This window comes from Buteo buteo, chromosome 1 (genome assembly GCF_964188355.1).
Source record: "Buteo buteo chromosome 1, bButBut1.hap1.1, whole genome shotgun sequence".
NCBI lineage: Eukaryota > Metazoa > Chordata > Aves > Accipitriformes > Accipitridae > Buteo > Buteo buteo.
In genome coordinates this window covers 42908650-42920947 of record NC_134171.1, presented here as the reverse complement: position 1 = coordinate 42920947, position 12298 = coordinate 42908650, and the positions used below count along the sequence as shown (strand labels likewise).

The 12298-nt window shown below is 35.0% G+C and overlaps 1 protein-coding gene across 13 annotated transcripts in view; it reads right to left on the bottom strand.

Annotated features, from left to right (window-relative positions):
* Window positions 1-506: 506 nt before the first annotated feature.
* NEK1 (NIMA related kinase 1) overlaps window positions 507-12298 on the bottom strand; it is a 52432-nt gene continuing 40640 nt past the window's right edge. For all 13 annotated transcript variants that reach the window (XM_075028556.1, XM_075028565.1, XM_075028576.1 and 10 more), the window contains 9 exons: window positions 12006-12191; window positions 11308-11419; window positions 11014-11096; window positions 9817-10034; window positions 7019-7173; window positions 5903-6114; window positions 3625-3758; window positions 3211-3343; window positions 507-1129 (listed from right to left, as the gene is read on the bottom strand). In XM_075028556.1, the coding sequence (XP_074884657.1) occupies window positions 1116-1129; window positions 3211-3343; window positions 3625-3758; window positions 5903-6114; window positions 7019-7173; window positions 9817-10034; window positions 11014-11096; window positions 11308-11419; window positions 12006-12191 (1247 nt within the window). In that variant the 3' untranslated portion in view covers window positions 507-1115. The remainder of the gene's footprint in view (window positions 1130-3210; window positions 3344-3624; window positions 3759-5902; window positions 6115-7018; window positions 7174-9816; window positions 10035-11013; window positions 11097-11307; window positions 11420-12005; window positions 12192-12298) is intronic.

The following is a 12298-nucleotide window of genomic DNA, read 5'->3' as shown; positions in this document are numbered from 1 at the left end:
ATACCTGATGTCTGCCCTGTATAGTTCTGCTTTTACAGGAGGAACAAGGAAATGTGGGTCAGAAGAAACCTGTTTTTTCTTTTGGGGTGGTGGAAATCAAGATACAAAACACGAGCCAAAAGATGAGAAGTATTACATAGCACTTGTGCCTGCAATATTTCATTTTCCCCCATTTCTGCTAGAGCCATGAGTGCAACAGTAAGAATTTAAAAACAAACTGGAAAAAACCCACTCCTTTCACGTCAACAGCAGACTATATTATCATTGATCAGATTACAAAATTCAAAAGAGCTAAATACTTGGGATTTTGGGAAGGGGGTGGGGATGGGAAAGGGGAAGAGGAAGAAAAATATTGGGAAAAAAGTATTCCAGCTCCAACTGAATTTTACCATCTCAAAAAACCCCATACTTTTCAATGATGGCTGAAGTACTAGTTTGCCTTGATTTAGAAACACCATTAAGATATTTCAGGTGACACTGGTTAAAAAGTGACAGAACCTTTTAGCTTCAAAATACAGTAATTTTTTTATTAAGAAAAAAGTGAAATACTCAAACTGGACCACTAGATTAAGATGCTCTTAAAATACAACCATGAGGGTCAATAAAAAAATGAAGTAATTTCTTTATATAGCTGTAGAGAGAGGCTATTTTAAGTATGTAAGTAACTAGCTAGATGTGGGTACTTCCACAACACAGTAATGCTTCCAATTACTTAACCGTACCAGCCAACTGTTGATATGGCAGAAATTCTGTTTTACATTATAGGTCTCAGTTTTGTATCAGAATATCTACAGGTATTCCTTTCTATATTTCTTTTGGACTTTGAGAAGTTACAGGTTTGGGGATTTTTTGTTTTGTTTTATTGGGTTTTGTTTTGCTTTTTAAATTTTGAGCATCTAATATTTAATGAACACATTTAATGAACATTTGATATGGAAGTACACACAAGAGAAGTGTATTGGTATCCCAGTTTTAAAAGGCGTGTTTTTCTGCTTTTTCGTAGAATGAACATTCTTTTTTTGAAGTCTTGCTTCTCCTGCCCCATGTTACATTCTCCACTACAATTTGTTATTCAGCTGTGTAGACTTCAAACACCGATATGTAGTGAGTCAGGTTTATTCATCATTATCTGTAAAAAGCAGGAGAGGGAGAGAGACGGGGTGAAAAGGAGTGACAAACACACACAATCAAGCTGGGCTTACAAAACGAACTAGAAACCACAATTTAGTAAGCAATGCTACAAGAATTCATTAAATCGGTCACCAATGAGTTAACTGTTACCAGAACTGCCTTGAAAGCACTATGTGTACAAATACTGAACAACATGTCATCTTTCTTGGATTAGTGAATTTAAGATAGTTTCATCTCAAGTGGCCTGCTTCAGTTAGAACAATCCTCTTGGTAAAGAGCAATATAGATTATTTTTTTTCTAACTTTTCTTATTTCAAGAGTATAAAACTTTTGAGACAGAAGCTCATGAACATGCTTCTGACTGTCACTTGTCCTCTATTCACCTTTATTAGCACAGGATTTTTCTTTTAAATATCTGAAATTTAAAGAACTGCTTTAAATGTAGTTCTTTATGTACTTTAGTACTAAAGTACTACATATAAAGAACTTTTTCTTTACATTTATGTATGCTACCACAGATTTGTAAAATACAGAATTAGAACTGAAGCTATTAAAAATAGCCATTTGTTAATCAGCATTTTGCAAGATGAAAGTCAGCTTATTTTAATAGGATTCACTCAGACAACAGCTTACAATTTGTATGCCAACATTTCAGCAAATTGTCATTTAAGCCTTTCAGTACTAGTTTTAAAATATCCTTAAGGCAAAGTGGCAAGGAAAAGAAACTAGTAACACTATAGTTACCATTTTCTTCTCATTCTATATTCCCAGTCCTTTGGACACTTGAAAAATAAACTACTAGAATATATCTTTCTAATTCTATCATTAAATCAATAAATTGTGGTTGAAAAAATATTTTTCAGACACTTCTGTCATAGTTCTATAACACAGCATGAAAACAACATGGTACTGCTTATTCTTGCTGAGGGGTTCTACTGTATCGGTAGCAAAGAAAAACTAGGAAAATATGATTTGTATTAGAAGTTTTTTTAAATATTATCTTTTAAAAAGTTGGGTTTTTTTTCAGACTTCCCCCCCCAACCCAAGCATTTACATGTAAAAACCATAGAAAGCCATAATCTTATCTGACCCTTTATTCTTTATTCACTGCTGTTGCAACACATTTGTTTAATTTAAACAAATTTAATTTAATTTAAAAGATGCAGAAAGTAGACGTTGGTTAACATCCATTAGAATATTTTTTCAAAATTGAAATACATTAAATAGTGATCATTGCACACATTTCTAAAACCAATATATAATGCTTCTGATTTCCATAAAAATAATTGTAATTTTAAGATTACTTTTTTTCTCTCTCTCCAGTAAAAACTTTCATCAGTAGAAATCTAAAATTACATAACTGCAGTTAAATTTTTTACATGAGAGAAAAAAACCCAAACAAAACCATTTCTCATTAATTGTGGCCTGTGTGCTATTTCATAGAGTGACTCTGAAAGATCTAGGAACTATCAGTCTGCCTAGTAATCTGTGCTAAGCTAGGCAGGGCTCCCAAGCAAGATAAATTCTCTTCGTGTATTACTGAGCCAGCTGAAAACTAAGATGGATGGTACCTCCACATCAAGTTCTTCTGAAAAATGATGATTATAGAATAAAGAGCCACATGAAATTTTCTTTTCAGAAAAGTAGTAATACTGCAACCCGTTAAAAGCAGAGTTTTGGAAAGAAAATATTATTTTAGCTAAAAATCCATTAACTCTTAAGATTGTTGATTAGATTGTTTTTAATTCTGAAAGCTTTATTCTAGACTTCCATCTTCCCAATCTGTATAACTGTTTTACAGAAATTAAATAATTATACTGCACCTTTCATAAGACAACTATTGTTACAATTGACTATATATACATACATACTGTTAATCAGAGTGGGCAGCATGCTTCAAAGTTTGCCACGTTTTGTTGCAGGAATAAAAATACCCTTTGTGAAAAAAATTAATTTTATCAATTTAGCTAATCAATATAACAAAGCACAGATATGTTTTAAAAGTATATTAGAACCTATTGTATATGACCAAGAAAGAACATAAGACAAGCCATAGTTGCCAGGATACAGTAAGATTACCTTCTTGATAGGCTCCGTCTGCCATTACTAGGTGAAGTATTTTGGCATACAGGTGTTTGTGTTCATTTCCAAGAATAGTCTGAACTATGGTTGAACAAATATCAATATTTTCATCTTCATCTTCATGTATAGCCTGGGAGAAAGGACAATCCATGTTGCCAAAATTAAAATGGGTATAGAATTAAATAGTTCATATTTATTAAATGCAGTTCACGGTTAAATCAAAAAGGTTTTCCTGTTTAATCCACTGGCATGGCATTTCCTCTGTTAATATTTTAGTGTGTTGAAACAGAGTAGAAGACTAAAGAAATAAGCATTGATTCTAGTCACACAATGCAATTAGTTACTGGCACAGTAAACAGCCCTAGGTACTTGCTTCTTAAAATATTTTCCACTTGAGGTTATTCCACAAACCTTTATTTTCTCATAAACTTCAATGAATTTATCAAAGCCTATTTCCCGCTCAAGGTTGTATCTCAACTCCTCCAAATGGCTGAAAATACTATCACATTCTTCACATTCACTGGCAATCTCTCCATCACTATTATCTGTAAAGAAAGAAAACAACAGTAAAAACCCCTCGATTTTCCTACATTCTTAATGTTGTTTCCATGTCCCTAAACTTGATATCCGCACAGACCTCTAAATGTAATGAAAGCAAGTAAGCGCAGGAGCACTAGGTGGGTTTGGCAGATGTTCTGAACAACCTGCAAGGAAATAGGAACAGTCCCTTTCTTGACAGCAGAGAAATTCTGAATCCCAAATGGGAAGCATCTAGCTGTCTCCTCTAAAACTCCACTCTGATAGTTAGCCATAAGGGTATTCATACTGAAGAAAAACAAGGTATGGTCTTAAAGCAGACTTTTATTTAGCAAAGCAACGTTAGTAGATCAAGTTCCATATAACCATTCCACATAAGTCGGAGGTGGAACTGATGCAGGGTTCAGTGGCTGTCCCACGCCAGGGAGAAGAGCTCCCTAATGAAGCAGCTGGCTTCTAGCAGAAGATACGGACATGTATATTAAGAATAAATTATTTAATTTCTGCACTGAGATGCATTTTGTTCCATGGAGCAAGTCTAAAAACCCAGTATGAATTTAGCTACAAGGTTCCTCATTCTTTTATGAGTGCATCTCTTTTGTGTAGCAAATTCAGTATGCCATCTGGTGCAATAAGATATGCGAGGGAAATCAAGATGATTTTGCTTATAGGCTACAGAAACCTTACAAACAGGTTTGTAACAGTCAAACGTTAGGTGAGTTTAACAAAAAAAGGATCTACTTAAAAAGATAGAATCCCTATGTAAAATCCTATTATAAAATGCAAACTGCTTTTGCCCAAGAAAAATACTTCCTTAAATAAGTATTTGAATTATGAAAGGACTTATCTATCCAGGGAAGAATATACAACTTTTTAGATTTCAGATCTTATTTTACCAAATCTTTAAAAAAATACATAATATTTCCTGGTAGGTCACAGACTTTCTGAGTTAGTATTATAACTCCACTAGTTTCCATTCCTATATATGACTAGTGTAAGTTATAATCCTGACCAAATCATATCCCTGATTCAAGTATCAACACTCACATCAACAAGAAATTAGCATTGAAATGAAAAGTTGTATATGGGTTAAAGACTCATTAGATGACTTCTAATCTTATATTTAACTTCTGAACAGATTTGGTTTCAAGTTCTGTCTATTCCTCTGAGTTTTGAAAGTCTTCCTCTGGCCCCCAACAATGAAACCTCCCATTCTTATGAAACATCATGAATCTAGAAGGTGGGACACTGACACCAAATACCGTAACACTTGCAACAACAGAATCACAGAAACAGATAGTATTGTATGTTATCGGTGTGTAACATCAGCACTGTCAAAAAATGAAGAAGATGGTATTACCCAAGTTTATTTTACCTTAAAATACTTACTGGAATGTATTATATCAATAATATCTAACAGGTATATTCACAGGTTTTAAATTAGTTTGAAATGGTCTTCAACAAACCAAAGTTACACAAAAGCTACATTTTAGATTAGTTATTGATTTTCTACATCTTTCTATATCTATATTTCTAAGTGTACTTTATTCTACAGGAGTAGTAAAATACTTATATTTCAACCAGTATTTAAAAAACAGAACTGAGACTTCAGGACACCATGGTGTATAATAGCTAATTTAAAATGCTTAAAAGCAGTAATAAATTTTTCTGTCTCATTTTTAGTTTGACTGCATTAATAGCTATTTTGGGCTAAGGACAAGTTTAATAATTTCACGTTCCTTTTGACTGCCTGTTAAATTACTTAATTGTAATGTAAGCTGGATCCCAGATACTCCAGTCATGTCAGTTGCTATTTCTTTTTCACTCTTATATTGCAGTCATGATTTATTCAAAACATATGATGTGCACAGTCTTTGATCTTCCTTGAAGACAAGTTTTAGACAAATAGAGAAAAAGTGATTTATAATCACTGCCTAACAAATAGCCAACATTTGTAACATTGAATGTTGCTTAGAAGTTGACCATAACATTCAGAAAGTCTAAATATTATCTGATTTTTTAAAACTTCTGTATAAAAACTATTAATTAGAACTTTACTTCATTGTAGGTATACAATGCAAAAGCGTTATTCTGTGTTTGAATTGTTAACAACAATAAATAACTTATAAACCAAATATAATAGAAATTATACCTGACTGCCATTCTTCATTAAGTGCACTTTCACTGCTGGGGTTATTTTCATCTCCTTCATCCAGCTCTGTACCATTTGTTATGCATTCGATGACATTGGCCTTTAAAGTAGACTCCTCCTCTTCACTGAATTCCTCACTAGGCTGCTCACTAAGCAATTGTTCCATCGAGGCCCGGAGCTCCTGCAAATCTGTATCTGCCTCCCCAAACATACTAAAAGAAAGTGATATAAAGTTTATATAATTAATACTTTACAAGACAAACTCTGTAAGAAGAGCTCATTCCTTTTAAGCCAAGAAACTGGAAAGCCAATGTAGATGGAGGAAAAAGAGGGGAAAAAACCCCCAAAAAACCCCAAACAACAAAAAAAAGAGGCAAACATTTGTGTCCTCAGTCCAACATGCTTACAGCACTGATACCATGATATCATGCAAGGCACAGGGAATAAAAATTATCTGAACAGATAGCAGACCATTTCATAAAAAGATGATGCTAGGTGCTCAATTCAACTTTATTAGTAAGATAATTTCAAAATCTTTGTATTCATGCACTATTATAGACCCCTGGCAACTATAACATTCCCAATCCAGATAAAAATGTGTCTGGAGCAATAGAGATCTAGATCTCATCAGAACACTTTATCCCTCAGACTACCCAAGCTGCAGGCAATAATCAAGAGCCAGGGTCAGATTTTGAAGCCCCTGAAAGAATTTGGGGGACTTAAAGGACATCCCAATACAACAGCAGAGAAGATAGATGAGCAAGATTCCCAGAACATGTGAAGAAAGGAAATATTCAAGAAATCTTTATTTCTAGAAGAGCGATAGCCATCAACCTTGATCTGCTTCAGCGGAATGCAAGGTGCAGAAGCCAGACAGAATAGCATCTTGGATGGAATTTGGAAAGGAAATTCAGATAGCTATTGTAAGCAGTACATCCCATTAGCTTCTCAATTCTCTGGAACAAGACTCAAAGTAAATGGTGATTCAATACAGGAGTTTTAAAACTGGGGTAAAAACCCCATGCTGGTATACTGTGTATAATTGTTAGTGTCTAACCAAAAATATTCTTGATCTAAGATGCCTATTGAAATACTTGATAAACTTGATACACTCACATATCTTCAGAATCAGAGGGTCCTTCTTTGGCTTGCTCATCTTCCGTATCATCTATTTCAAGATTATGTTGATGCTGCACATCTGCTACACTGGGGACATCAACTAAAGTTCTGTACAGTTTGTAAAGATCTGGGAGCGAACATGTTCTCAACATCTGCAAAGGTAATAGAAAGCCTGTTTGGTAACAATACTAAGGACAGTCTGAGGTTACAAAATACTTTAAAATGACATTTTTTTGTCCTTTTTCATTTGAAGGTGAATTTCAAAACAAGTGTGTCCAGCACAGATACTCTAATTGCTGAAAATTTGACATCTGGAATTTTGCCTCTCAGCTAAAAGGAAAGCATTCCTTCTGCCTTTACAGCTTACTGTGATTGAAAAGCTTTAAGAACATCAACTGACATATAGATCCTGGTTTTGTGCAGATTTGTTCATTACCTTGATGGCTACCTAAAGAAAAGGAATGTTGCAGTAGAGAAATAAAATATACCTATATATATGTAATTGCTTACAATGTATGTACGTCAATCACACCTTAGAACCATTTTAAGTGGCTGATAAAGGAATATTTTTTAAAATTACATTTTATTATTTCTCTAGGTTGGTCACTGAAAACAGTAACTTCTGTTTATGGTATATTTCAAGGCAGTTCCATAGTATTAGAAAGAAGTTCATTACAAGAAGTATTAGAAAGAAGTTCAAATTACAACAGTAATTTGTTGCAATGGAAATAAAGCAACATGGAAACAAAGTAACTGTTTGCTCAGCCATCTACCAGATCTCTCTTTTAAGAAGTCTAAGAACCCCCCAAAATTACTAAATATTCACCATAGTATTAATAAAAAAAAGAAACAAGACCTAATCTGCACTAAGAAGTTTTACCAATAAGCCTCACCTTCCTTCAGCATAACTCTGAATACATGCATGTTCAGTGTTTGCTCCTAATGAAAACCTCTGAATTTTAATGAAAAAAAAAAAAAAAAAAAGTTCCTCAGCTGCAATTTATACCAGCACAGTGTATTTATATGCATGCTCAAGTATCAAATCTCTGTCAGCACATGGCCAGAATATTATTGCCATCAAAGGAATAAACGCACCCTTTTTGACCACTACTACCAAAGTGAAGGAACAATTAGAAGACCAAGTACCCCATATTTTGAAAAATGCTTCTTTTCCTATTAGCCTACTTCTGTTAGCATACAGACCTGCATACAGATAGGACACTAACTCTGTCTGCCCTGCTCCCCGCTGAAGGTTTCCTTAGTTTCTAGGTAAGAGCTGCAGAAGTATATGGGAAATTCCAGAAAGTTACATTTGCAGATGCTGCAAATTAGTACTGAATGTCCTCTTATTGCAACCAAATGAGGAGAGGGAATTTGTTGTTACTGCTGCAGCAGACTTAATGAAAGAGAGCAACAACACTTCTGTCGCTTTTCTGCAAGCTCTCTGCTATTATGTAGAGCTCATCCGATACTGCATTAACAATTCTGTGACAAACACTTATGGCCAAAATGCATGCCAAATATGCAGTAACAAGTGACATACTGAAGCGGTTCATATTGATACACTGAAGAACTTCATTATAAAGCATATCCATTACTTTCTAAATCTGATAAGGGTACAAAGAATGTTCATCTTGCCCCTACTCACAAGTTAGCTTTTCTGTAATCATTGTCCAACTGCCAGATAAACAGCTTCTTAAACTAGGGAAGTTAGTGATAGACTAACTCTTGAAGAATCAAAATTAGAGTCATAAATCCATTTATGTGAATATATGGATCTGTGAACACAGATGCAAGCTTGTCAAGAAGCCTTATTTTCCCACAGATGCAAACAGCACTATCCCTGACACTATGCTTCCTCACAATACATCAACCAATAGACATTATTCAATATTCAATTATTCATCAATACTGCAACTTCTTTCATGCACTCACAAAAAAAAGGCTGGGAGTCAAAAGAAGAAACATTCTTCCTTATCTGGGATTCCACTACCTAGGAAATCCTTTACTACACATTGACTGAATGCAGTGCAGGTGTGCAAGTTTCCAGAGAACCCTTGCCACCATTGCTTCTCCAAAAAGCAGCTACTCTTTTACGCACTTTCCACTTTAGAACCCAGGCAAGTGTAGCATGTAATTTAAGAAGTCTGTTTCATCTACTAGTTTCATAACTATTATTAAAATATTTTAAATTCATATCAAAACAAAGTTTCACCATCCTATGCTCATTTCACAGACTGTAAGCTGCCACTCAACCCTATGCAGCTCGTCAGGAAATGCCTTCAAGCAAGCAGTTCCATTCACTCTTCTTCAGTCTTCCTGCTTCACAGCCAGAACCTGTGCTAGCTGGTTAAATCCTACAGGAAAAAAACCCAGTCACTTGGTTGCCAGAAACGGTAAGATACCTTTTGCTGATCTATTCAGTGTTTATGTTTATGATGGCAAGGTAGCGGTAAGTCTGAAAAACTGCAGAAAAAGGGAGAAAGCAGATAGGGGAACTTAGGAATTTCCTTATGAACTCCCTCAGTTATGTCTCAGAGAAGTGGTGGCATTCCTCCACAAACACCCAGACATAGAATGCTGAATGGTGAAACCAGAGACTCTCACTGCTGCGCAAGTCCTGCTGATACAGTGAACACAGTGCAGTCATACTGCAGGGCAGACACGGCTAGACAAATACAAACACCTGCTGAAACAGTCATGCCATCTGTTCTGGCCTCATTCAGCCTCAGTAAGAAAACAGAATAATATTACTATAGAAAAACAAGTATTCCTTTTTAGTTTTTTAAACTTGCCTTTGGGTCGTTTGCATCAAAAAGCCCTGTAGAAAGTCCAATCAACAATGAACTTTTGCCTTTATTTTTTGCTGGTGATATGGAACGTGAACGAGGTACAAAAGGCTCTTCCTGTGAAGACTGAGCTGACAGAACTGGTGAGGCTGATGGTACAGCTGTGGGCTGTATTACCCTCTGGAATAAGGGTTCAGGTTGCAGAGAGTCACTGGAACAAGTTTCTGATGTGGTAAAAGAAAGTCTGTTACAAATCTAAATAGATTAAAAACCCCAAGCTCTTAAGCAAAAGGTAACTAAAGTGAATAAAACTAACTAATTTCTGTTGTAAATTTAAAGGGGAAAATAGATAGCACTGTAAAAGTATTAAAATCTCTTTGGATTATTTTAGTAAATACATTATAATGAGAAATTCTCCCATTATAACTTTTTGAGAACATACAGCCCTCAGCTATTGCCTGTTCTCTTCTCATGCCTTCTAGTTCCTCATTATCTAGTCCATGCCTGACATTATGGTGTCATCCATTTTCATCTGTTGCTTCTTCCCTTATACTAGCTTTCTTCAAAGCTACCTCAACATAATTACCCAAACACTGGAAAAAAAAAACACCCCAGTTTGCATAAGCCACCCATAAATAGATGCAATAGTATCACCAATGATACTTGACAGTATTGACAATGTATTTTCTATTCCACTGTAAAAGATGCAGACCTTCTGAAGTTACTTCAAAGACCTCCAAGAGCAAGAAAGTCTTCTATGCAATAAAAATAAAAGATTATCATTAGCAGCTGCTTAAAACATTTTATTATCGAAGCTGCAGCTCAATATTAATTTGAGAGGTCTATAAACAAAGCAACACTTTTATTAAGTAAATAATCAGATTTTATAATGTTTTAAATAGTCGTTTTAAAAGGTTGTAACATTCAGAAACTTGATATTCACTTTTAAGTATCAGTGTGGGCCACTGCCCTGTTCACCTCTACATAGCATAGCTTTGTTGTTAAATGTTTTCTTCTGAAGTGGCAAAAGTAACACCCACAATTTGTCTTCCTAATCCATCAGAAATTTGCCTTTTAGAAGTATGAACTAAAAAAGAAAATGAAAATAGAAAAACTGCTCTTTTGGGGTTAGTGAAGAAGTAAGAAGGGATGGTTCAAGTACTCCATACCGCCAGCTACAACAAACAAGAGACTTTGACTGACCTTCTGGAGCTTCCTTTTGTGGTGGCACCTTGTCAAGTGCTAGTTTCTCAGAAGCTGCCTCATTTCTTCTGTCATGTTGTGCCCTATTATAAAATACCACATCCAGGGGAAACACCATGCAAAGATAGTCATTAGTCTACTGAAAAAGTCACCAAGTGCAGTAAAACTAACATGGCAGACAAGGAATGAAGCTTTAGCTAAGCTTAACATTTTAACTGATGTATCTAAATCCTACTCAGTTAAAGCTAGTTTTTTGAACTGGAGAGAGAGGGATCAGAAGAAGAGAGTACTTACTTATCCTCCTTCTCTTTTACCCACACTTCATTAACAGTGATGGGAAATTCCTTACTCTGGTGCTTTTTATCTTCTGTTTCTTCCAACATCTCTGCTTCCAAATCATCAGGTTCTAAAATTAATAAAGTCATATACCACATTAAAAATGAATCCCAAACAAACAAAAAGACAGGACAGTCTACACATCTTAAGATTACACTTAAATCCTTCAGCTTTAGTAATTTTCCATATTTTGCAGAACCAACTGAAGTTTTGTAACACCAGCACTAAAAGTTTTTTTCTGATACAAGAAAAGTATCTTAAAGTTCCAACTAACTGTGTGTTCTAAAAACCTCCGTAATATTCCCCCACGTCAGCAGGGTGCTGGCATCGTATAGGGGAAAAGATTCCAGCACAATTTATGGAGAAAACAAATAAAATAAACCCAACAACAGCAGCAAAAAGTTTGAAGCACTTTAGAATTCCATTTGTATTCTGGAGTTTTCCATAAGCAAACAAAAAAGGTTTCTGGAGTTTTACAAAATACATTAGTGAATCAAATTACAACACAGGCATAGAAAGCACTTGGTCCTACCTAAAAGGTGTTAATAAAAAACTGCACATTACTTATGGGTAGATATAAAAGTATACAGGATCGTTACTTCCCTCATTGAATTAGAAAACAGATTGTAATTGGAATTACTAATGAAATGACTTACCATTCAGCATAGTAGGCTTGCTCTGCACCTGGGTAGGTCCAGCTCTTTGAGATTCTTCTGGTACAGTCATGTCAGACTCTGTGACACCAACTGGTACTGAAGACTGAGCTCCAACAGTAGGAAAAGCTTTCTCTTCCTTCTCCTCTGATGAGGACCGATGATCTCCTTCAAGAAGTTCTGTAGTACCTAACACAAAATTATTCTATTATTTAAACAGTGCTTTAACACAGTTTGATAATAAACTACAATGTGACTACAAGGTAAGTCTAGAATTTTTGTTTCTTTAAAGGAAA